The 27,861-nt window shown below is 34.1% G+C and overlaps 1 protein-coding gene across 6 annotated transcripts in view; it reads left to right on the top strand.

The window, feature by feature from the left end:
- FMN1 (formin 1) overlaps nucleotides 1-27,861 on the top strand; it is a 188,629-nt gene that overhangs the window by 148,709 nt on the left and 12,059 nt on the right. For all 6 annotated transcript variants that reach the window (XM_048305986.1, XM_048305987.1, XM_048305985.1 and 3 more), the window contains 2 exons: nucleotides 16,891-16,942; nucleotides 20,048-20,197. In XM_048305986.1, coding sequence (XP_048161943.1) covers nucleotides 16,891-16,942; nucleotides 20,048-20,197 — 202 coding nt within the window. The remainder of the gene's footprint in view (nucleotides 1-16,890; nucleotides 16,943-20,047; nucleotides 20,198-27,861) is intronic.

Raw genomic sequence — 27,861 nt, 5'->3', positions numbered from 1 at the left:
TGAGGCACAGGAACAATTTGCCCAGAGAAACTGTGGTTTGCCCCGTCCCTGGAAGTGTTCAAGGCCAGGTTGGATGGGGCTCTGAACCACTTGGTCTACTTGTTCCAACTAGCTCCATGGCAGCAGGGTTGGAACTAGATAATCTTTAGGGTCCCATTCAACCCAAACCATTCTATGATTCTATGATAAAAGCTAGCAGCTGGCCAACTGAGTTTGCTTGTTCATCGTTTCCTACTTGTTGCTCAGTATGTGAATATGTTGTTCTTGTGCTATAGGTGCCCATACATGGTGATTTATGCTTCTTATCTAGTAACACCTATTGTATTAACCCTGGAATAGCAACCTTTTATCAGTTTATAGTGCCGTACATATTTTGAGTGTAGGAGGATGATAGCGTAGTTTATTATATTACAGGAAAAAAAGTATTTCCACTCAAAATTGCTGCTTTTCTCTCAAAGCAGTCTATGAAGTATAAAGCAAGATGTTAATGTCATTTAGTAGTAGTGAATCAGAAGTCAAGAATACTCCAAGACACCATTTTTTTTCACAATACAATAATACTTCTTTTTTCTCTCTTACTGTCAACAGGACATACCTTTATACGTCTTAATACAGTCAAAGATTAGGAGGAAAATTGCACTGGCACTTATTTCCTTTCATAGTGTGACAATATTATATTGTTGTTTTTAAGACAGGTAAAGAGATTCTATTTGAAGTTGTTACTCAAAGCAGTTTGATAGAGCTTGTCTGTAATGGCATCCCAAAATACCAGAAACTGCTGGGAACTATTTAAAATTCTTGCTTCTCTGCAATAAAATTACAGCTTTGCTCCCCAAGAAGAATGTTAACAGAAAGAAAGATAAATATTCTAAAACTGTATATGAAATTAAGTCACATGCTTGTCTTCCCACTAGTGTTGTACTCCTCTGCTTGAATGTACATATTGGATTATGGTACTTGTGTTGCATTTTATTTGTAAAGCTCTTAAATATCTTAAGGCTGAACAAGTGAAGTAAGAAAATCAAGGATAATTTTTAAGAGCGCTAAATTTCAGTAGCAGCTGTCTGTTAAAATACCATGTGTAAACAACAGCAGAAGAGCAATAACTTACAAGGTTCTTGCTGTTGACCACATTTTTCTTACCTGCAATTATGAAGCTGCTTCTGTCAACTAAAAAATAGCTCTGTACAGATAACTATTCCTACAAAGCACAAGAGTCCCTTCCAGATTATGTGACTATCCACTCTGCATATCAAATACTGATTCTTCTTTTTGTGACTAAAATGTACAGATATGAAGACTTTTAACTTCAAAGCTTTCTTTTCTGTTCTACTTATCGTAACTTCTTTTTCATTTAATTTGTTTTCACTGAGATGTTTTATTATCTCTGCCACACATATGCAGTTCTCACATTAAACAGTGTGGGAGGATATTTATGTCCAGCGTCAAACATGAAAAATATGTCATATTTCCTTGCAGTGATATTGTTTGCTTAAAACTTTTTATGCTTCCCAGCAATGACATTACAGACCAGGCAAAGTTTGTGTTTAGATCTGGAATGCTGTTTTATATGCCAGGAGCAGAATTACTTTAATCTTTCAAACTGTTTGTGACAGACATAACTGTTTTCATCACTCAAAGATTGTCATATTTAAACAGATGAAAGAGTGATTTACGTAAATTGGCATGAGTCTGCAAAGCAGAGAACCTTATTGCTGTGGTACTCTGAGATTGTATAGTTAGACAATACCCTCAGTCCATAAGACACCAAATAAGTTGTCCTGGAATGTGATTGCATCCATATGCCTCCTAAGTAATGCAGTATTGACAATGAGCTGATTCAAAGAACAAGAATTTGCTCTGACATTAATATTTTCTCCTGCACTACCAGAAGAATTATCAATGTCAAGGTCCTGAAAATTGGTGTTAATTACAGCTATGACTTTTCAGGAAACTTTCAATTTATTATTTTTGAAACAGATATACATCAAATTGCTGTAACCAGTTTTACTATATCATGACTTACTATAGAAATTGGAAGGTTACACTCTATTATAATGTGCAATATGAATGTAATTTAGAAGAACTGGTCATTGAAAATGCAATGTCATCTTCTCTTAGAAGACAAGGAGGGAATCTCTTATAGAAAACAGTTCCTTCCAACTTCCTTTCAATTTGATTGTATTATACTGAATTACCATGGCTGTTACAAAGTCACTGCCATATCATGATAGAGAAGGATTTCCTATTAATAGCAACTAAGTGACATAATGAATGTTAGTGTTAATACTCGTGATTTAATACAAAAATACGATGTATATGATAATTATAAAATCTATTCCTAGAATTACTGATGCCTTTCTATAACCACCATCAGCTATCTGGAGTTCAACATCCTCTTTAAATTCTCATTGTAACCTCTATTTTCTGTTCAATTCCACTGGATTTCTTCCATCTTCTATATCATAGACTTAGAGGTAAACAAAACTGTAGGTTATGGATGTTGGCTTTTCACAGGGATCCTATTAGACTTTTCTTTTAGTCCACCTGCTTTTTTTCACTGTATTTTTAGGAATTTCCTGCATGGTTTCCTATGTGTCTTCTTTTCTTTTTGTGTCTTCATGTGCTGATATTCAAAGTCAGTGAACTAATAGAATTTAAATCTGTGTCAAAGCTTTGTTGCAGGAAATAAAGATGCTCACTGATTCATTACTTTAGATTATATGACCTATGAGCAGTTGTTTACATACATCGAAGAGACGACTGCAAGGAAAGATCACAGTCAAGGATTGGAAAGGACTGGATAGAAGAGATTCACGCACTTAAATAATGAAAGGCCCAAACACACCTGGTCTCAAGAGACCCCAGTACCTAACCTCACACTGGTCACTCTAACTTTATGTGTGTCCCCTGTGCTCTGTAGTTTCACACCATTAAACCTGGAGATATCCTTCAGTGCACCATATAATACAAACTGATTATGACAATAACAGCTTAATCTGGTATGCAGTTACATGGAATTTCTCTGTAGACTTTTGTAGCTTTGGTATGCTAATACTACTTCTCAATTTTTTTTTTTTTGGAGTTTCATTCCAGATTTTAAAAATATTGCTAATAATTTTATTATATTTCTGAAAAATTTTTAAAGTAAGTTGCCATTTTAAATATTTGATGTAAAGAATATTCTGTGGTTATAGATGCAGATGAACCAAATTCCAAAGCAAGCACATGAATATCTTGTTTTATTGCTTTTGAGCATGATTGATGAAAATACTAGATGCTAAAAATTTCATCAAGAAATTGAAACTCTCTGGATTAGATTCTCTTATGGTCTAAACTCTCATTTCCGTTTTAAGCAATATTAACAGGTATAACCTGCAGTCTTGTTGAACAGGATGTAGCAGGACCATTGTTTTGAGAACAGAAATAACAATCACAATGTTCATAGGACAGTTAGAAATTTCAAGCTAGTTAAAGGACAAAGCACCAGGTTGCTACTAAGCTCTCAAAATTGAGGAGTGACAGAGTACAACCATATGGATAATACAGTGTTGTGAGATTATAACTGTGATTAAAGACAGATTTCTCCTAAATGTAAAAAAAAAAAAGTCTGATTTCAGGTCATCATTCAACCTTTCCTGCAACTTCTCTGATATCTTTGTGTCTACATACTTCAGATGCCAGGGCAAAATATTTAAAAATTTACCTTTGTCCTGTAAAGAGCCTTTATCATGCTGCTTTTGAACACCTTGACTAAGGTGGGGAAATCAGAAGTTTTATTTCTCTTAAGAGATGTCTGAAATTTATTGGAACAATACTTCTTTCATGGCGTGTAAATCAATTCAAACCTTTTAGCATCAGAATTCTTCATCTATCTAAACGTTGTCCCAAGTCAACCATTTTGAGAGCGTGAAAAAATATTTTTAAAGGACTTCAGCTTCTGAACAGCGTATTTTAGAATATAACTGTTTGTACAAAGTATATGTATGAAGTCTTTCATCTTGGGAATGTCTCACAGTCTGAAAGTTCCCTCCACAAAGTGTTGCCCTCTCTGGAACAGAAAGTGGTTTTATAGAGGTTTCTGGTGCCCTAGGACAGGCAGGGATACCTCACTAGACACAACAGTGTATCTTCTGTGGCCAAGCAGAAATCTTCAAACATTAAAGAATATAATGCTTGAAGGAAAAACTGCTCTGTAAAATGTTTGGTTTTATTATTTATAGAGTTAATCAGTACAGTTTATCAGTAAATGTTTACAGTGTGTTTCCTTCACTTCAATTTTACACAAAAGACTTGACCCACCATTGACTTGAAGTGGAACTGGATAGGGCGTATATTAAAGATTATTAAGCTTTACACATCAGGAATTCTTTCCTTACATGTAATTGGGCAGTTCCTAGGACAGAGAATCCCCAGGTTTAGTTAGGAGAGCTGATTCTATGATGTCTATCTGAAATAATGGTAGGGGAACTTTGGCTGTTCTTCCTTTTAAATTCCAGTAATTTTTCATTGTAATGTAATTTGATATTGGTTTGGTTTTATTGTGAATGAAGTAAATTTTCTCAGGATTTAAAATTTCTTTCCAAATTTAAAAAATATTGCCAGTAATTTTATGATATTTCAGAATTTTTTTTAAAGTAAGTCGCCTTTTAAATATTTGATGTAAAGAATATTCTGTGGTTATAGATGCAGATGAATGAAATTCCAAAGTATATTATTGCTTTTACCTGCATATGATTTTTAAACTTTTTTTTAAAGTTTTTTAAGTTGAGTCAAGGCTTTCTTGTTCTAATAGAGAAAAAAACTAAGGGGAATTAAGCTCATTATGACTTTTATTACAGCGGAATGAATTTAGATGCAGATTATTTGTGTTAATTATCTTTTGCAGAAATTTTTTCTGTGGGGTTTAATAGACAATGTCAAATAAAAGTGGTAGTCAAATAAAACTTAAGACTATGAGTACAATTACATTTAACTCTTCTGTTAATAGGAAGGTTGGGATTGTCTTTTGCGCAGATCTACTGTTATAATTGAGTAAAAGCCATTTCCAAGAGATAGGAGGTATCTCATAAACACGAAGGTAATAATAAAGGCCTAGAGGTACCGCGAAGCAGAAAGTCTGCAGCAATGTGCTGAGCTGGTGCACTCACATTCCCTGGTCTTGTTATCTAATACTTGTATCCTCTTCTTTCCTTTTATACGGGGATAAATGTAAACATTTTAAAACATTTACATACATTGCAGGGAAAAAAATTCCAGATGCTCTCAGCATAGAGTCCAACAGAAAATAAGCAAGCTGTAAAACACCAAAACAGATCAGGTAGATGCAGTAATAACTCTTGTTATTTTCCCAGTCTTAAATTAAGCCAACATGAGATTTTTTTTTTTGGATACACTCTGATTTCTCTCATCACGGTTGTATCAAGGAATTATTGTATTCAAGGAATTAACTAAATGACCTGACTAATGTGTCACATATGCTTCACTTTTCCCAAGATCCTTCCCCCATAAGGAGAATAGTAGGTTTGTAGGTTTTTATTTAGAAATTGAGAGATCCTTTTTTCAAATATATTCTTCTATGTCTTTATCACAAAGACAAGCTCAGAAAAATATCTATGCCTTGTATTTGAATGCAGTTTGATGTTTCTTGTAGAAAAATCATTAAAAAGAATCCTAACAAAATACTTTTTAATGTTAGTATCCTGTATTTTATTTGTGTTAAGAAGGAGAAATATTCCAAGTCCAAGTTTGCCTCCTTTTTACATTTTATTTCAAATTACAGGCTTTTCAAGCTAGTAGCTAGATAAATTTTCCTACTTAAATCGAAGTTCTAGAAAATCTTTGAGTTAAAAACAAGAATTAATGCATTTGAAGTATGAAATAATTTGACAAATATTTGTGATTTTGTAGAGGAAATTACAACATTTTTGTTTGAGAAAGTATTGAGCCTATAAGTATTTTTAACTATTTGTCATAACTATTTTTTAGAATGTATGTAGTCCAACAGAAGTGATTTTCCTATTGTTGTTTTCTTTAATTAGAAGTTAATAAGACACACATGCCTTTTCATAAAAGCATATGTGATTTTTGAGCAATATATTTTCTTTTTTTTGTATTTGTTTCTTGTTTAATTCTACCTCTTTAAACTTCGTGTTTCTCAAGCTGAATCTTAGGGTTTTATACTAAATATGAATCTTTATAAACAATACTGCTGTTGGTTAAAAATTTAGAATTTTGCTGAAAGATTTTTACTTTCTTGTTTAATGCATACAATTTTTTTTCTTAAAAAAAGATCCTACTAGGTGTTCTTCAAATTCAGTTTTGATTCAGGTGTTAAGAAGACTACACTGAACTTCAGGGGCCGAACTATATAATTTGGTGATATTAATAGACAAATGTTAGGAGTTTGCTGTATATCTTCTTATAATTGATCTATAGTTTCACAAGACATTTTCAAATAAAGGGGTGTTTATTTGACACATTTCACATTACTAAAATGCAGTTACAGATACTAAAAAAATTGGCAAAATCTACCTTAATATTACTTTTAAATGTGAATATCAAATATCAATACATAGATTTAATTTGATTTTCATTTTTATTTTATTTAGCCTTAAATATGGGTAGCTGTGTATTTGAAAATCCATACTGTCTATATGGCTGAACAAAAAGGGGAAGGTGACTATCATACTTCCAAGCAACACATTTTTAGAAGGTCAGAATGATTAAATTCATTCTCAATAATGTAGTTTTTCTGTTCATGCTTTTTATTGACAGTCTTTGTTTCTTAAAGAAACTTCATTGCCATTTTTCTGTTTAAAGAGAAACATAGCAAAGAAACAGATGTGTCCCATATAAAATATGCAATAAATCTTGTCTCACAAATTCTTTGCTCTGAACTTTCTGACAGAAACTGTCAAATATCCACTTTAATTCTAGTATAAAATGTTCACTTTGTGTCATGGCGCCAACCACCATATGCTGGAATAAAGTCAGTAACCAGCAATAAAAAAGGCAACATACGCACCTTTGAAACAGTACAAGCAATCAACAGCAAGAAAGGTCTATATAAATCTATGGAGAATTAATCTCAGCTTTGCCACTATCCTGCTGTGCATTTACAATGAGACTTTGCTCCCGACCACCAGAAGTGGCTAACTTTGCAGGAGGAGTGTATCCTAATGAGGGGAAAATGTAGGGAAAACAAAGCAGCAGCTTTTAACCCCCCACCCCCAACGTTTGGATCACCTAGAAGAGCGTGTCCTAGTGTGTTCAAACACGTGGGGCCACTACACATCACGGATTTCTGTACTTAGCTGATCATGTGAAACCAATCGACTGAGCTCAATCAGCAAAAATAACTTGAGCTTCATAAATCATTGTTATCATTCCACAGGAGGAGGCATTGCTATGGATTTTCTCTCCTCAAACTTTTCAGGCCACAAATTTCGCAAAGCTTTTCTTAAATTAGTTTCATTATATTTGTGTAATTATTCATTGTTTACCCACCAGATTAGCAGTTGGTTCACCATCAAGTTTATTTTTTCTTTAATTTAAATATTCTTTTTTTTTTTTGAGATGATCTCCTGCTTCTTATTGACTTTCAGTGATCATTCAACTATTTAAAAACATTGTCCTTGGTATAATAATGGGCCAGACTTTAAAAATTTTACTTCTGCTTACAAAAAGAGATTGTAGTTACAGATAATCTGGATAGTTAGTTTTCCCAGACACAGAACAGATTGGGTTTAACCTTGATCTGTTTGAAAGGATTAGAGCTAATTTTTCAGTTCTGTAAACTCTTTTAGGTACATTTAGTCAGAGATTAATCTTGGAATTAAAATACAACATTATAAGAGTTTATTAGAAAGAAAGTAGTATTTGAATATGTATCTTTCTAATGTTTAAGTACTAACATGCTTTAAAAAATACTTATTATCTGGAAACCCGAGTGTGGGAGAATGAAGGATTAATGTCTTTGTTACATTTTAACAGAATGGAGTTGCAAATAATTTAATTGAATAAATAAAATTGGAAAATGTAATCCTAATTTTTGTTTTGTAATTAATGCCTCTAGAATACAGGAAATAAGATTAGTGTTAGTCCTAGTTTTAATTAAAAAATTACCCTTCTGTATGGAAGCTAATTTTCTTTTAGTTTAAAAATCTTCTTTCGCAAAATACAATAGAAGCATCATACTAAGAAACATGCGTTTTAAGAAGTAGAGGAGTTTATGAAAACAAATACAACTTTTTTTTCTTCATAGTTAGTTTTAATGTTCTGGTAAAATGACCTTCAACACTTTGTTCTGGCACATTTATAGACAGCATTATCACTTTTAAAAGAAAGCATAATTTCCTAGGTTTTTTATTACCTATGATAATAAACACTTTCTTGAATGTGTTGCTTGAGCCTGTTCTGCTGGTGTTGTGTGTCTCTCTGTGTGTGCAAGTGTCAGTAATTTGTTAGGTTTTTGTAACATTAAAAATACTGAATCTAATGTTTAACAATTTCTATATGGTAAACATTAATTATTTCTTGACGCATACCTAAGATACAGGTTGATAACTTATATTCCTGATAACTTGTGGGATACTTGTTTGTTAAGCAGCTTTCCAAGATGGAACAGAGACTCTTTGTACTGTATGAACATTTGTACATTTTCATCATTGGGTGTGGGTTTCTTAGTTAAAAACAACTTCTGTACCACTGCAGAGGAAAGTAAACTTGTGAGAACTGTTTCAGGGAAGGGTGATTAAGACCTCATGGCAGCAAGTGTTCTGAAGATTGTTTTGAAAGGGTTTAAGATATCTATACCAGTAAAAATGTCTAAAAAAATGGCATAGCCAAATTCCATGTTAAAAATGTGATATTTTTTAATTTAAAGACGAGATAAAAGAAACAAGGCTTATGTGATCACACTGCCTGTTGATTATTGCCCTGCCAATAATTTTTAGAGCATTGTCCAATTTTGACCAAATTTGACAGGGTTAGAGATCCTGAGATATTAAGCTCTTAAAATCTCAATAAAAATATGTGGCTAAATAGACAAAACTGACCCTATTAGCCTTCCAGGGAGAGAAGGGCTGTATCATGAACTCACTCCTTAATTAAACATTAATGAATCCATCTGGGAACTAACTAAAGTACAGACCCACAGTAGACCCAAGTTTCATTGATTCCATTTTCCCAGACCTTCTTGTTTAACTGACAGCATAGAAGAAAAAATCTCTTCATGAGCATGGGATTGTTTCATTTGGGGATTTTTTGCATTGTAATATGCTGTAATAGGAAACTATATTAGTCATACAATCAAATACTTGCACAGAATTTTCAGGCTGTCTGTTGAATTCCCTGAGTTCTTAAAGCCTACCAATTAGAAGTTATTAACTAGCTAAAGACAGTTTATCAAGTAATACATATTAGAAAATTATTTGCTAGGAACCTATGTATAGAACATTCAATTTCTTTCATTAGTTCTGAAATAAAAAATTTTTATTAGACAAAAAAGCTCCAGTATGAGAATGGTAGACAGTAGCTGTGTGAAATTATCTGCACTCATACTTTTTTTCAAATTTGAGATTTAATACTGTACAACAAGAAAAACAAAACAGAAAATTTTTTACACTGGATGTATTCTCTTATGTGTGCTATGTTTATATATGAAATCAACTAAGTAATAAGATTTCTTTTGTTTAGAACTAAATTAAAAGTAATACTTTTTCTCAAAATACAAGGTTATATTAGAAGTAACTCAATATAATAATGTAGAAGTAGGAGAAAATTCAGGTTTTATGTGTAGCTCTAGACGGATAGATGTTTCCTGAGAATATCTCTTCCTAGATCAGGATACATAACTCCTCTAGAATTTTTGAAACATCATAATTTTACCAAAATTTTAAGATTATTCAGAAAACTTACTCAATAATTAGAACTAAAAGTATAAATATCTGAAATTGCAAAATTCATTTTTACTGTGAGTACCTAATTTCTGAGAACTTTTATACTCTGTGCTGCTATATTCTTTATTATATAATATGTTTGCAGAAAGTAAAACAGTTCTAAAATTAGATTCAGTCTGTATGAAATTAAAAACTTCATCCTAGGTAGCATATGACACTAAATTAGAAGTTGCATTTAAATGTCTTTAACAATTCCAAGCCCCCAATTTTCATACTGACCACCAGACTCACTCTTACTAGTCAAACAATGTTTTATAAAAAGCTATATATTCCAGTTTGATAATGAAAAAAAAAAAAAGGAAAGACAATCCATTTTCTGATTTTACATTCTTTTGCATTCATATGTGGGTTTTTGTGAATACTTGTTTATTTGCACTTGACATTTTGTTAATTTGTTTAAAAGATGCTATTAATTTTATTTCCATTCGTTTAAAATTCACATTTCAAGAGAGCAGATTCTGGCAGTGTCAGGTATTGAAATCGAAATTCACATATTATATAATATACATTAATTTATAACATTTGTAATGTATTCTATTCATGGCCTTTTATGTAGAGCCCAGTCTTTTTCTAGACAGTGAGATTGTGCTAAGAATAAAAAGATTAAATGGGTGTTGATGATACTTTTGAACACTTTTATGAATTGTTAGCTCCATGCTGTTGGCTTTGCAATCATCAGCTAAAACAGTAAAGTTTCATACTGTATTGTAAACTACAGATTGTTTAACATGCTGAATCAAGTTGTTGGACACCTTGATAATAATAAAAAATTAACTATACCCTTGATTATGTATATAAACAGACCAAAGTATCCAATTTGTCTAAATCTTAGGATTCATCTCTGTGGCTGTACGATTAGTCCGTATGGCTGTGTGCTGTTGTACTGGGTCCAGCTGGTGTGGAGTTAATATTCTTCATAGCAGCTGGTGTGGGGATGTGTTTTGGATTTGTGGCTAAAATAGTGTTGATAGCACAAGAGTGTTTTGGCTGTTGTTGGGCAGCACTTGCACATTGTCAAGGCTTTCTCTTTGTCTCACTCTGTCCCCTCAGTGATAGGCCAGGGTGGGCAAGAATTGGAAGGGGTCACAACCTGGATAGCTGACTCAAACTCAGCATTCCATGCATGTAATGTCATGGTCAGCAATGAAAAAGGAGGGGATAGGATTTTGGGGGAGGTAGTATTGCTCCAAAAATGGCTAGGCATCACTCTCTCTGCCTGTGGGAGGTGGTGAGAGATTGCCCTTGTATCACTTGGTTTTTTCCTTCCCCTTTCCTTCATGTATTGAAATGCGTTTATCTTGACCCGTGAGTTTTTCTCACTTTTGCTCTTCCTATTCTCTATCCAATTGAGGGGGAGGGGGGCGAAGTGTGTGAGTGGTTGTGTGGTGCATAGCTACTGGCCACAGTCAACCCATGATGATTCTAAAATAGCAACCCTTGGGAAAGGGTTTAGATTGCTCATGATAGTTCTTTGCAGCTCAAAGAAATGCCATGTGCTAGCCTATGAGAATTTGTTTTCCATGCTAGTGCTTGTAGGCCAGTATATCTGAGTCAAGGATTTCTGAAAATTAAATCTGTTCAAAAACTTTTCACTGTTAACAGATCTATTGAAATCAAAGCCAAAGAAGGCTTATTTTATCCCACTCTAATCCTGCTGGTTGTTGTACTGCTATAGTTTAGTGTGCTAGTAGTTTGAACATGTCAAGAATTTTGTTCAGAAACAGAAAAACTGTGTAACTGTAGAGCTTTTGATGATCCTCTATGGTAATTTTGCCCACCTAGGACACCTTTGAGCTTTTTCTTCCACTCTCCGAAGTCCCTGATTAAACAGGGTTGTTAAAAAATTTCTCTTGGATGACAATTGTACTTGAGGGTGGAAATAGTACATTTCTAGCCTGGGAGCCTTCTGGGCTGAACTTCTGACACCCAAGTATATCAGCAATGATAATACCTAAGAGGTTTGGATCTCTGTTTTCAAATAGTGGTGAGTCTTGGTGCTTTACAAAGACCGAGAAAATAAGGTCAATTGTCGCTTGTTCTCCTAACTTGATAATGTCATAGAATATGACTTTTCTCACTTTGGGAAAAGAGAACCCCGCTGAACCTCTCTGGGGATATACTTTTCTTCCTCAGCCATTAAATCATGGATTAGTATGTTTCTAGGATGGGGTTCATGTTTTGACTACATTTCAGCATGCCAGCCTAAGAGGTTTTAGTTTTGACTAATGAGGAAGATGGGTTCCTGTGAGACTAGAAATGTCGTAATAACTTTTTGTCACTGTTTTAACAGTCTCTGTCCAGGCTTTATAAAGTTCCAAGAGGAATGTCAGTAGGGGTTTTGTTTTGGTTGGTTGGTTTTGTTGTTTGCTTTGAAGGTTGAGTTTTGGTTGGGGTTTTTTTTGGGTCTACATCTTATCATAGATTCTGTCTTAAACTTATCTGTGATTGATTGGAGGACATGAGTCAGAAAAGACATATTTTCTTCCTCAAGGCAAAAAAAAAAAATCAAATGCCTTGTTTTAGGGTGACGTTTTTCTTATGCAGAAGACACTATAATTTACAAAGCAGTCTCTTAAAGTTCTTAAAGCATATATTTTTGTATCATACAAACTCAGCCTTGGAATATAAAATTAAGAGTTCTGATGTCTCCATCCTAACTGCTAGTTGTTAAAATTTTCTTGTAATTTTGAAGATTGTCACTGCTCCAAAATGGTTAGAAAATTCGTAAAATCTTTATGCACCAGATCTTTCAATTCTGAAAGCAGTAAGATTGTAATGTGTCCAACTAAATCAGTACGCCTATGTGAATTATCCTTCTTACACGCATTCATATATTTAAGGTCAGAGAGAAATACCAGAAAATTTATCCAGTCAGACTCAGTGAGTGTTAAAATTTTCACTAGAGGAGCAGAAGTAACTGTGAGATTTTTGTGTAGTCCTGGCTACCCATTTTTCTTTCTTTGTCTTCCCCTCTTAGTGCATCATCATTCTCTGCTTGCCTCTGTTAGTTACTGACCACCTCCAATTTTCAGTCTGTGCTGCTATCCAGTATTTTCTTTCCTTTGTTCTTTAGAGATCTATTTCATAGTAGCCTGATGCATGAGGAGGTATTGGTTCTGTTGTAACTGGAAGCTGCTGTGCATACATTAGACCTGTTAAAAAGAAATATTTTCTGTTAATTTCTCATTTTCCATATAGTGTTTCATGTACTCTTCCATCCTCAGCAAGTAGAATATGTGGAAAAAATAAATTGGGGGATTTTTTACCATTTCCCTCTAGTACTACTTCACTTTTTAAACTGTTAGAGGATCATGAATCTTCATGCTGACTTCTGCACTTCAGTAAAAGGAAGTCATCACAAATACCTGATTCATAAGGCAAATTCACAAGATCATAGTCCATTTATTCTCTTTAAGCTAGATACAGATAGCAAGATGAGTAAGACTAGTGGCTGTTCTTCAGAGCCTTTAGCTGTGTTACAAATGACTTGCAGCAAATTAGAACTGCATATTTTGTAAACACCAGTTTTCCTTCCAAAGCTCTTGTCTGTAGAAAGACACAGAAATTCTTAATTTTCCTGGCTTTCGTATCTGTGTTCAAAGATGTTATATTGACTAAGGTTGTCTACTTCTTATCTGATCATAATATCCGGATCTGATACTTTATTCAGGATATGGACTAATCCAAACAATAGAGCATATTAAGAACTTGCATTTAGAAGTGAGACCAGATAGCAAACTTTACATGGGACAATTCCCTGTAATTGTCAAGGCCAGACAGAAGGGTGTCTCCATACAAAATGCAGTTTATGGGAAGAAATTTTGAAGGACCTCAATGTAATCCGTATACATGTAATGTAGAACATCTACAGTTACATCCTGAGAAGTTGGTGCAGTATGATTGGGTCAGCAGATCAAAGCGTCTGAGGCTCAAGCCAGTGTGTTTACAGTAGAGATTTAAACTTTGAGTTAGATTTAATCTGAGGTGAACATCTCCACCTCATGTGTTCAAAGCTGTCTGAAGGCTCAAATGTTACTTTGGTCCTTTTGTCCCTTTTAAGTATTGGAATGCATTTGCTGTGGAGCTTCCTGTTTAGTTTCCTCCTAATGGAAATCAGTTTACAAGCACCAAAACTTACCTGCAAACTAAATCAATGCTTAATAAAAGGGGACAGTGAGGAAATCTGCTTCATAAGCCTACTAATCAAAAAGCTCATGCCAATAGACACCGTATTTCAATGTTCACTGCAATCAGGTTTTCTCTGATACAAGAGAGTGATACCAGGTGTCCATTTCAAAACAAGCAAAATGTGCTGCACATAGTTGGGCCACAGCAGGTTGTAGAAGTTAAAAACCTTATAAAAGCTTGAGCAAAGAATGAGCAAGTTCCTGAGAGAATCCGTTGAGAATTACATTACAATGGCGTTCAAGGCAGGAAACATTCTGTATGAACTACAGAATCCCGGAGGCAGAGAGAACACTCGGGGGAAGTGTGTTTGTCCTCATCCATAACTGGAACTGAGCACCTGCTTCAGGATATTCAGCTGGATGAGTCCTTGTGCTAGTCTGATATGGCTGTTAATATATTCTTAACTTGGTGAAAGTGAAATCAAACACAGGGTCTAAGGGTGAAAGGATTACATGATTCCACTTCTGCAAAAAGCAAATCCTATGCAAGCAAATGTGGCATTGCTAGAGAAATAAAAGGAAATAAGTTCTTCTGTTTATGTAATTCATTTGAATTGCCTTCAGTAATTCCACAAATTTAAGACAGGGATTGATACCTTGACTGTGGGGGTTTGAAGACTCTGCTGAGGAAAATACATTGTTTCATGGGAACCTATACTGACAACATTGTGTTGGTCATTGCGGGTTGTGGAGGAGGAGAAAAAAGAGCAGGATATTACAAATTTTGAGTGGAAAATCAGCTAGAAATTTTATGGAAGATAAGAGAATTGCTATGGTTTCTTGTCTTACACATTACAGAATTTGTTATATGGAGTTGTTAATTTAATTTCTTAACAAGTCTCACCATCTAAATTTCAAATAAATACTTTTAAACAATTCCTGGGTGGACATGTTTACAGTTAAAAATACGGAAAATACTGTTTGTCATGTAAGACAGGTATTTTCTTCCTCCCTCTTTTCCCTTTCATTGGTACACAAATACACACACTGTTATATTAATGTAAACTTTGTGTGTTTCTTCCTAAAAGTTACACCTTCTTTCTTTACGTTGTATAAAAAATTAAAACTTCTTTCCACTGTCTTTCCTTATCCTGTTCTTGCAAGATCAAAAAGCAGTAAATCAAGTTTTGCCACCTAGCTATAAATGTATAAACATGTTGTCCTTGTTAGTTATTGTGTTTCATGTGCAGGGGCCTGAAAATATTGTTTATGTTGTAGCTGGGAATGTAGCTATGTTGGGAAATTTGCCTTATTTAATTTTTCATCTCCTTGGAAACCAGAAATAAATTATTAATGTAATAATGAATTGAACAATTTTATAAACAGTTCAGCTTATGTAGTTAATTTTATATCATAATGAATCATTAGAATTCCAACCTATGTTTTCTACTTTTAATGGTATAAAATGAAAATAATTAATCAAGTATATTGGGTTAACTTTAGGCACATTTTTGGGGCCTTGAGATGAATGCAATAAATCAGAGCTGCCCTGTATATTTCACTTGCAGCTGTCTTGCCACCAAGATATGAGGTGGAGAACCTAATGGTATAGAACTGATTGCTTTCCTTGCAGAGGGCACACAACATTGTTTCTGGCTATTGCCATATTGAAATAATAGGAATAAATATCTCCAACACACTTACCTACCCAATGTAGGGAAACATACGAGTTGAAATTAAATTGTTTTGTTAGCAGCAAATGTGCTGAAGCAATCAATTTTTATTTTTGTTTTTAACTATCATAGTACAAACCTCTTTGTCAGTAGTCTTATAATGAAATTGAGTCATTCAGGACAAATTACGCAATGGCCTTGTCTGTGAACTCAAGTTTGTGACTGTATTTCAACCAGGCACTCCTGTAGACTGAGAGGCAAAAAGATGAAGTTCTGTATCTTTGTATAAAAAAGTGTCTTAATTCTGTTTATATTAACGTTACCACTTACAGGATTATTTTAATGTGGAGTAGGAATAACTTTTCCACAATAGTATTATTTTATATATGTGTTATTCTGCTGGAGCTGAAGTTGCACCTCTGTATTAAGAAGGCTTGATCAACAAAAAGTAGTGGTTTGACTTGGAGTATCCAGGTCAGGAAACATTTTCAATAGTAGAGAATGCCTATCTTTTGAAAATGAAATCCTTTAAAGCAGTTCATGTGAGCATTCTGTAACAGAAGGGCTCAGATTAACTAACTGTATTTCGAACTCTTGGCTGATTTTTTTTAAAAAAATCATGTACATGCCATACGTTTAAAATTTAGTACATGTGTTTTCACTTTCCAGCTTCCAGAACAAAATGTGATAGCTCTGTGGAAGAGTTTGTGTTAACTATGTTTGGTACCTGTTCAATTCCAGTTGAACTTGCAATTATTTATGCTGCAGAAGCAGGTTTAAGTTTGTAAGTTCTGGTCTACAACAATAAAGAAACAAACACAACTTAATTATTTTCTTTTTAAAAAATCTGAAAGTGAAGTTTAATTATTTACGTTTTGTTCGATAATGCCTAACATTATATATTATAATATGGATTTCAAATTACTTTTCAAATCCAATATTGGTACAGTAGAAACATTCATTATATACAAGAAATAAATAAAAATTGAAAATTAGCAAGTGTTTACCATTTTTATTATACTTAGTATACAAACTATGCAGTTTTGAAAATAAGAGCTTGTTTCATCTGTGGGATCTCTGAAACAGTAAGATGGTAATTTATACCTTTAAAATGTTTTTCATTGGCAGCTAAAGAAGAACGGAAAAAAGAAGAGAACAGTTTGGAAAATGCTCAAAAATGGTAAGGTTTTTGTTAGTGTTTTCTAACAGTTTGTTTTGGTCAAAGATATCACTGAACTTAGGAATTATATTAAATGGCAAAGGGATCTGTATTTCAAAGAAGTAATATGTTTTCTGAAAATCTCTTATGTAATCTTCCAGGAAAAACTTCATTTGAGTTTTTATCCAACAGTGTACTGTTTGAGGTTTTCATTACTATCAGCATTGAACTGAATGGGGGTTTCACACAGTATATAAATAACTGATTAACTACTTTGTGACGTAAAAATGTATTTCATCATCACTGAACATTTTCAGCACTTAGTATATAGCATTCAATTGCCTAAGAAACCATTGAAATCCTAATGTTTTTATTGCCTGAATATCTGTGCCTCACTTAGGCCAAAGGAGTCAAAGTATGGAAAGTGATTAATTGATTTATAGATGGACAGTAAAAATTCAGTAAGTTAATATTACTAATACTTTGTGTTTACGAAATTAGAGTTTTGTGAGAGTGAAGCATCCATCTTAGCTATGGACCTGCTATAAATAAACTGGGGTAAACTAATTTTTAACTTGGTATCAATATTTTTTCTTCATGGTCACTAAAGGCAGATCTGTGGTAATCTGGATTTTAGCTGTACTTTTCTCAGCCTGTGGTCACTCCACCTGAGACACCTACGTTAGTTTTCATAGGCAATCAGGAAAAGGGAGATAGCCACTTCCCAAATGCAGTTCAGGTCTTAGGTGAACTGTTCCCATTTGCTTGCGGAAGATGCTTAAATTGGATGAACAACTGGCTGATGTCAGCTGGGGCTTTACCTCCTCATTTCAAGAGTGTCTGACTGGTTCTACTTAGCTACAAGCCTAAGTTTCTTTGCACAGGGCTCCTTCATACTCTACTTGCTTTGTAGCCTTTCTAGAGTAGAATAGACTCCTCAGGGTATGGATCTGCACCTAATTTGCAGTTGACTTAGGGAATTAGTTGTCCAACACAGAGTTTGGGTTTTTTAATTGCTAACTAAACATTCAGTATTTTAAATTACTACTTTGGAAAGGCAGAAAGTAGCCCAGGAAGCCAGATTAAGGTGGGTGAAAGCAAAGGAATAGTCCTGGGGGACAGGCTGACAAAGAAAGGAAGAGAGGATGAGAAGTGTCAGAATGAAGGCAGTCTAGAGAGACTGTGCAGGATTTCAGGATCCCACCTCTGCACACTCCTACTGGGATGGTGAATGGTTCTGTTAGGAAGAAGAGAGCATGATGTTCCTGGGGCTTCTGTTACATAAAGCAAACCTGAGAAGAGTTTCTGTTCTTGCTGCTCTTGGCTCAGCTGTCCCAGTCAGAGTGCTATAAACAGCTGAGGAGTGTTTGACCCAAGTGAATGTAATGCAAATTACATTGCCCAGTAGACAATAAATGGTTTTAACCATGTAATTATGACTAAGGTATTTTAGTATTTTTAGAATTTGAAAACCAAAATGTTTTACACAGATACTTAAAGCCGTATTAGATTTATTTATTTACTTATTTATTTAATTTTCTCCTCATACTGTCACCACAGGACCCTTTAACTCTGAGTATTATGGCCTTTACACACATATTTCATTGTGAGTCTTTAAATATGGATCATCATTATCTTGAAATATAGTTAAATGTTTCATGCAAAACCTATGTAAGAAATGTAAAAGGTTAAAGGTTATCACATATGAGGATTAAAAAAACTATTGTATTAATTGCTCACCTTGAACAATATGCGATGTTCTTCAGCATGGTCTAGAATCCATTTATATCTTTAAAGTATCAAAGAGAAAAACCCAGAGTATATTGGCTCATGTGGCTAAAATCCAGGCTTCTTTTTGAAGCATCCAGAGTATATATTCCTTTATTTTGGAGGGATAACTTTTTTATTTTTTGATGGGTACTTTCTATTCTTCAAGCCTAGCTAAAGAGCTTTAATTTCAAACTATGTCAAAAAACCTTGAGCCTAACCTTGGTAGTTCCATATGAAATCATGCAATGTGGACTATGCAAATATAAATTAAGAAAGATGACAAAGCTGCATCCGTGGCTCACATTAACATCTGTTGAATAGTTGGAGACTCCTTACAGGTCTTCAAAATTACTTATTTTCAAGATTTACACCTGCTGTGTTTAGATTTAGAACTTATTTGCAAATCTGAAGAAGAATATAACTTCCTCTTAATTCAATAAAATGATTATTTCAAGAAAAATTACTTACTTTTAAATATGTTTTTACCTTCACTTTTAAATTATAGCATTCTTTTTAATAAATATCACCAAATGTTTCAGCATTGTTGCATCTATTTTGCAGGGAAAAATGATTCAACTTCAACAAAAGCGAACGTACTTTTATTTATATAAGTACCTAGTCATGTGGATTGTTTAATTTTATCTATACAAAATAATGTCATAAAGGTTAAAAATGTACATTGAGTTAAAATGCTCTTGGAAGTATTATCTGTGTTATAATAATACTTTGAAAATATCCAGCTGTTTAGCAATTCAGTAAAAGCCCCATTATAAATCTTTTTTCAAGCATTTAAATTTTGGCAGTGTATTTTTGTAAAATTAATTATTTGTTTTTTGACACATATGGAAGGAGATTCTTTTCAGTAAAACCTTTGCAAACTGAGTATTGGCACTGTCTGTGGCTTGGTTGTTGCCACTCCCAATTCTCCCTAAATACTAGAAGATTATTTTCAACCAAACCTGGAGATCTTTTCCTGACTTGACATGTGACACTTACATAGTCCATCAGTAAAGATAAATGGGAGAATAAGATCTTCATGGAGTGTAGCAGAATAAAATGAAATAAATATATTATAGCATTTCCTGTAATGCAAGAAGCTAAGTTTTACCTGTTATAATTGAATGCCTGTGATTTGCCAGCGTGACAGATCCCTATGGTGGCTTGTGCAACTGTAAGTTATCCTCTGGAAAAGAGGTGGGTGTTGGAAGGTTAGTTATACTTAACATGGATTGCTGTGTAATTTCCAAGGCTAAGGGGAAGTTATGGTAATTACCAGCCTTGACTACTAAATCAGAGAAACTGTTTCCCCAGTGGGCTTACATGTTGACTGTTTTTTTTCTTCCCCCTCCCTTGCAGCTTTGAAGAAACAGTGGGATACTTTGGGATAAAGCCAAAGCCTGGCGAGAAGGAGATCACACCAAACTACGTTTTCACGGTGTGGTACGAATTCTGCAGTGACTTCAAGACCATTTGGAAACGAGAAAGCAAAAGCATTTCCAAGGAACGGTAAGGTTCTAATAAAGTCATTAATACCATTTTAGATGTCTGGGAAACTGCTGCTTCTCAAACCCAACAAATTATACTCCTATATTTCACAGGCGTCATTGTTTTCTTTCAGATCTAATGGACATCAAGGAAAGATTATTCCCTCAGGGTGCATAGGAAAATTCACCAAAGGCATGCTGTCCCCACAAAAAGATAAACACATATAATCTGATAAATTACACTTTTGTAACCCCTTCCAATTACTAGCTAGTAAAATGAAAGGGGAGCTGTGCTAATTTATAACAGATTGCTTCTCTGTGCATTTTCATGTTGAACTAGCCTAAATGAGGCGATATTGCTGTCGCAGACAGTACAGACAAATAAAAGTGAATGCTTTTCCAGTTAATATACTGCACTTGCATCAAAGAGAAGCCCCAGAGATTCAGGCCACACTTAGCATAGTGTCGAAGCCCCACACTGAATTTACAGCACTACTTTCTGACTTTTGGTGTCCTGCTGAGGACATCAAACTACTTGCCGCTAGATCTCACAACAGTCTCCTGATTTTATTAGTTAGAGTAAAAGAACCCAAAAACCTAAAACCTTCAATTATTTTCTTAATTTTCTTACAGAAGCTTAAAATCTTTTACATAAAAAAGCCATTCTACTACAAACTCACCATGCTCTTTTCTTGATTTTCTTAAAGAAGCTTAAAATCTTTTACACAAAAAAGCAATTTTATTACAAGCTCATCATGCTCAGCATATCACAATTCATTTGTAAAGACCTAGAGTGGTAATGTAGTCGTGCTTTGGAAGAAAAAGGAGCAATTACTTTCAGTGTGAAATTTAAATTCAGGTGCAATTCCAAATTGACAGAGATTTAGATTAAAATGTCCTTAAAAGTACCAGCAAAAGTAGTACACTCATTTAAATTTGCATTTTCCATTTTGCTCGAAATCAGTGGGGCCATTAAGTTCATGTAAAGTAGACTTTTTGAAGGACTAGATTAGATGTAGAAGTTAGGAATTCTCAATTGTCAACCTTATAAACATTGTTTTACAGATCATATGGTTTTAAAACACATGAAAGTTGTAGCTTTTTGTATCATTTATTGATTGATTTTGGAAGCTGACAACTGCAAACATTTGCAAAGAATCTTTTGTTTCCTTGTGTCTATATCAATACACAAATTTGGTTTACATGTTAAAAACTGTGTAAAATAAACAGTCCCAAGCACATAGCTATGGTCATGATAAAGATCATCTCAGGGATATATTTTCTGCTGAATCAAGACTTATTTTTATTCCAAAAGCAGTTAGGAGGAATAGAAATTAACTACCCAAGGAAAAAAAAATCCAGACTATACATCCTTTCCTTTTTATGTAACTAGCACCTCACTAATCCCTTCAAATAAATTGATTTGAAATGCCTTGTGTTTTAACAGTACATAATTTCCTTACTTTCTTGAAATAATCAAGAAATCATTGTAAGTAGACTGCTAAATTTTGTGCCTTCATACTTGGGTGTGAAGGTGAGAATTTCTTGTGGTTTAATTGTTAAATCAATCAAATCTACAAATAAAAACACAGAACAAATAAATCATCGGTTCCTCTGATGGATGCCTTTATTCACGTTCAATGTAAAGCAATACCAGTAGAATGTAGAGCACCAGTTACTGTAATACTTCAAAGTGCTTACACTTTCTGGATCATATAGACTGTTTTTCAGAGCTCACTTCAAATTATTTTTACAAAGCTTTGTTAGTCTCAAAAGGACAAATCATTGTCCTTTACATTCAAAATCTGGGTGATTCATCAAGACAATGAGCTGTTAAAATGAGGAGCCTTGTGTAATTAGTAAATTAGAATGACAGAAGAGCTGTTTTCATCATCCTAAATTGTTTTGTATTGTGCCACTGAAAAGAAGAACATCATGAAATCAATAGATTAGAATGGTGGAAAAGTTTTTCTCATCACCTGGCAAATGTCTTGTAAAGTCATGACCATTTAAGGGTCCCGGATAACAAAGTATGAAACTAAGAGTTGATGAACTGCTGTCCAAAAAAGTTTGAAAGCAAGCTAAGAGTCATTGTGCACATCGGTAACTAAAAACCTTAGAATGACAGGAATGGACAGCTGTCTTCCTTAACTGGCTAATTAATTGGATGCACTATTTGTTGTGCATTTTTAAAGATTGCAATTTAATTTAAAAAAAAGAAAACAGAACTTTTTATTGTGAACCCTTATTTTGTTTTGAAGGAAATTTTAAAGAGGAAGAAACATCAATGTAAGTCAGTAATTTCAAACTTAGGTTCTGAAACTGAAGCATTGATATCATTATGTGAATATGTTTCCAACTGGATTGCCTTTCAAATTTCAGGAACTGAAGAAACCCGATGTAAAATGTGTATGAGTTAGCTTGTCACATTTATTTATTTGTTTGTTTGTTTGTTTGTTTCTGTACATTTATATAGGAATGTTAATAGTGGATTGTAGTTTGTCTTTCAAGAAATATGACACATAAAATTAAAATTTTAATTATACAGAATTATCATTCAAAGAAATCATTAAAAATGGATTAGGTTAAACTTAATAGTAGTAAAAATAGATCAAAAGATCAATGATACAAAAATAAAAATTTTTATACTCCAAACTACCTACATTGTGTTGTATAACAGAAAACTTTAAAATCTCCGAATTTCAGGAAAAAAGAGTGTTGTCTTTAACTAAATGACAGTCTCAGCTGCAAAGAGTGTTTTGTCTGAAGCTACTTGGCTCCCAAATGTAACACAACTGTAGAAATCTAATGAGATTTCTATGAGACTTTTTCTTAAAGTAAAGAAAACACTTCAACTGAGCTGCCCTGCATTTAACCTACCATGAAAATAAATTAGCTGCCTGCAAAATATAGTTGAGTCATTGTCTCTTGCCTGGACAAAATTTGCACACCATTTAGGAATGCAAGACACAGTTACAGACAGATAACAAACTGTGATATGAGATATGATATGATTTGATATGATACAGTATTATATGATGCATAAATGACTATAGGGATAAAATGAAAACAATTTTCCAAACCATATGCTTGATAGGAATATGATGATATTTTACTTTCCCTTCAATACCAAAATTTAAGTACAATGAAATAAAATTTGCTTTGACAATCACATCTTCATCTGTTACAAACAGCTTAGTGTAAATGTACCAAATGTTGGAAACTGTTTTTATTGTGCTGTTTTGCATCAAAATACAGTTTTGTTGTTGACAGCCTTATAATTTACAATTTGTATGCATTCAGGTACATCAACTGCTTTTATGCTTTTTTCTGTTTATGAAATTTTAAGATGATAACTGAATTGAAGAATAAAAGAAAGGTTGGAGTTTTTGGCAATAAAGCACTTATAGCATGGTAGATTGCATATATTTCCACTGTCACTTCCTTTTCTTAAACTACTAATTTTATTTGCAGTGGGCACGTCTGTGAATTCAGAACCAAAACAAATACGTATTTATAACAATTTAAATCCATTGTACATAGATAGATAGATATATATATATATATATATGAATGCCCATCCATAAATCTATTAAAGCATTCAAGATGTGTTAAATTACATTTTAAGAGAACATCCTAGACAAGTTTGAAAAAGGGAAGAAGTACAAATACAGAAGAAATACTAGTAGTTTGCAGTGAGTTTCATCACAAACTGTGATAATGTTTTGCAAAAGAATTGTGACAAAGATTTTAATAATGTGTTTATGCCTGTTGTCCTTTAAGGATTGAATAGGAAAGAAATTACTGGTCTTAATTTAACTCACTGCTGACACTTGCAAAGATAAGATCACTACAATGGTTACTGTACTGGATGAAGTAATCTCTTTCAGATTGAATACGCATACAAATAGGTCAGAAATCAGAAACAGAACCAAAATTTGTCTCAATAGCTGGAGAAGACCATGATCATTATTTAAGGAACAGACTTATATATTTCTTCTTGAAAATAGAAACACTTTGTCACAAGAAGTCACAGATGGCAAAAGCTTGCATTCCTTCCAAATGGTGACAATACAAAATTATATTAGAAAAATCTATGAGGGATTTACACATGAAGAGTTTCCAGCTGCAAAACCATTCTGGGGATTATCACTGTAGGCTTTTGCTGTCTTTATATACTCGTAAGTATCTGCCAGTGGCCATCTCAGATGTACTGAAGTGTATTTTTATTCTGTAGCCCTTTTCTTCCTATCGGTTTTTCTTATGTACCAGCTTTCCTAAAATCATAAAAATCAATTTTTATTCCTTGTGACTACATGGATAAAATTTCTCACTCACTTTATATAGATAAACCACTGTCAGTAGATCCAGGAAAAAACCAAACATATCAAACATACTGGCACTTTGAGGTTTGATGACAAAATCCACTGGCAACATACATTTTACTGTATTTGTACTGATTTAGTTAGTGAACATTTATTCTAAATGCAATTTAATTTAAAGATTTGATCAGTAATGACCAAGTTCTTTCCAGAAGATACAGGCCTGAAGGCTTGATAGGCAATTGTATTGTACAACATGGTAGTAGAAGTGGCAATGTTCAAACTTCATAGTATGGTATAAGACTCCTAATTTTAAAGCTAGCCAAGTACTCTGTGAAATCATCTGCCAGGCCAGGTAATACACAGACATCTGTCTTCTAAAATTTTGAGGCTGAAACCTAACCTCTTATATTCCATGGGCTAACTGTTTTCAGGAGATGGTGCTGTGACTTGAGGTTTAGTTGATGAGCTGAATACAGAAATAGGACTGAGAGTAGAAAGGCATTTAACACATGAAAGGAATTTGAGCTCTGGGGATTCTTCTTAGTCCTAAGGGAAGTAAGTCACTGTTCAGCTGTGTTAAGGATCTGGACTGGGTATGCAGCTTGGCTCTAGATTGAACAGTTGATGTTGACTGTAGCTACCTTCACTTGTTCATCTCCACCCATATCTGAAATTTTGTTTGCACAACATTTTCTTATGCCAAAACAGTTTTACGGGAGAAGTTTAAACTTGTAGTCATGGGAAGTTCAGGTGGCACAGAACTGTCATTCCAAGCTATTTCATAACCCACAGCTATCCATATAATCTGCCAGCTGCGTGAAAGGAACTGTAGAAGCAAAAAGAATGGATTTTCCAGAATATTGAGAAGCTGAGAGAGAACTAGATAATTTGGTCTCTGTTGTCACACAACAGCAGAGCCAGAACATGAATAGCAATTGGTTCATTTACAATGAATTCTGGTTTTCCTAACAGGGGAATTTCAGAGGGTAGAATGTGCCACTTCACGCCACCGTCTGTCTGACCTGAGTGGAAAGCAGAGGTGAAAATGATAATCAGTTTATCTGGTTGGTCCCTGGCTTGTAAGGAAAACAACTTATTTTCCTGAGCTTACAAAGGAAACTTTTTTATAATAAATACAGCTTATGTTTAGATTAAGTTTCTGCATCCCTAGGTCCAAAAGAAAAGTAATTTTGAATAAAAATAATATCTTTATTTTTCACTAATAACTTATAATTTAAGAGGCCTGGCTTTTATCCAGTTTACAGGGGAAGACACCGCCTGCCACATAGAGGCAGGAAAAAACCAATTACATTCCCATTAATTATAGTAAGGATACATGTGCAGTAGTGGAGTCATGGTTCTCATATTTAAAAATACATAGTTTTGATAATTTAATTCAATATTTTTTCCGTATTGTGTGATAATGTGCAGTACTGCTCAGATTGACACCACATCCTCTTTATTCATTAATGTGTATTGACTTCTTTTGATCACAGTTGAAGGAGAATAACTTTTCTTTCAAACACATCCATGTTGCGGCTCATCAGATTTGAAAGCTTAACTGACCTGCATTCCATAATGTTTTTGCCTCATGCTTGCTTGCTAGGTTAGCCTATCAGTCAGGTTGGAAGGAACCACAGTGGGTCACCTGCTCAAGCAGGGTCATCCTGGAGGACATGGCATGGGATTGCATCCATATGGTTCTTGAATATTTCCAGTGAGGGAGACTCCACAACCTTTCTGGACAATCTGTTCCAGTGTGCAGTTACCTTTGTCTTTTGTGTTGTGATTCAGCTACTCTACCATCCTTTCTGGTCTCTTTGTCCTCTCAAGTGCTCTCTGTCCAGAACTGTCGTTGTCACTGTGAGCTGTAAATTGTGGCCCTCCATCTCAGTGCTTGATTCTGTTTCAGCATCCTCACAGTAAAAACCTAATCTAAATTTACCTTTTATTTTAAAACCATTGCCCCTTTTCCTTTTGCCACAGGCCCTGTTTAAAGTTTGTCCCCATCGTTCTTAAAAGCCCCCTTTAAGTATTGGAAGGTTTTCCTGAAGCCATCTGTACCCCAGTCTGAACAAGCCCAGCTCTCTCCGTCTTTCCTCACGGAAGAGATTTTTCAGCCCTCTGGTCATTTTTGTGGCACTCCTCGAGATCTGCCCCAACAGGTTCATGTCTTTCCTCTGCTAAGGAGTCCAGAGCTGGACGTGGGTAAAGAACAGTTGTGAGTGTTTGTAAGTTTCATTGGAAGGCTGTCACAGCTTTTAATGGATGATATGTGTTCATATTTAGGATTTTTTTAATGAAAACAATTTAAAAAATTAAACTTCTGCTGTTAGCCACTTCTGTGATTTTTGAATTGGATAGTTTTCATATGATTTCATTTTTCTTATTTCAAGTATAGTGCTTCCAAACACAATAGCCAGTATTAGTAGCTTATCTATGTTTAACAAGGAAGTATTTTTGTTTATAAGGCACCTTTAGAGTATTGATTCACTGATGTAATTACTAGGCTAACAACTTCCCTGAAGTTTAGCCATATGATTTTTAAAAAATCCAAAAAATTACATTCCTTTTAAATTATGTAGTACAGTTCTGATAGTGCCTCCTCATCAGTCTTATGTTAGTGATGACTTCTTTCCCTAGGAGGTCAAAGTGTAATACTTAATTAGTCTGTCATTTTTATGAGCCAGATACTACATGGTTCAAATCCTGTTAGTGAGTTTTTTTATTTTGTATTCCAGACTATTCATTCTGTTTTTAAAAATCCAGGTTTCCTAGAAATAGTGCAAATATACCATAAAATACACAGAGATAGGCCTAAATCAGTGACAGGCATAATTTTCTTTTTAAGTCTAAAAGTTTGTAATCCCTGTAATTCTCCCTTTGGATGAAAGTGTGGACTCCAGACATTTTAAAACTATTTGAAAACACTTCTAGGACCAGCAAGAATGTGATCAAATAGAAAATGTGCTCAAAATAGGGAAGAGTTTAGAAGCTGATCACTTGGTGTGATTCTGCTGAACGTGAAGACTGTCTTGAAATACATCATCATCTCTGCATAAGCGTTGTAGCTGTGAGGAATAGCATGCTGTCCAGTGGGTGCAGTCATCCAGCAGTAAGAAGTAAACTGTGCAGATTAACAAAAATAAAAAGATGGAATGGTGTGTTGTCACATAGTTGTTTACATGTAGAAACAGGGAACACTAACTAAGTTCTAAAAATATACCAGCTGTATTTAAAAAATATACAGAATTTCATATGTGCATATTTGAGGTTGTAGTTATAGCTTGTTTAGTTGTAGCTAAACAGTGTTGAAAATAAGTTTGGTTGAAAGTAGTGTAACTGTTTCCTCCTCTTCTTA

Source organism: Corvus hawaiiensis, chromosome 6, assembly GCF_020740725.1.
Source record: "Corvus hawaiiensis isolate bCorHaw1 chromosome 6, bCorHaw1.pri.cur, whole genome shotgun sequence".
Classification (NCBI taxonomy): Eukaryota; Metazoa; Chordata; class Aves; order Passeriformes; family Corvidae; genus Corvus; species Corvus hawaiiensis.
The sequence above is the reverse complement of the archived record's forward strand: the minus strand, read 5'-3'. Positions and strand labels throughout refer to the sequence as shown.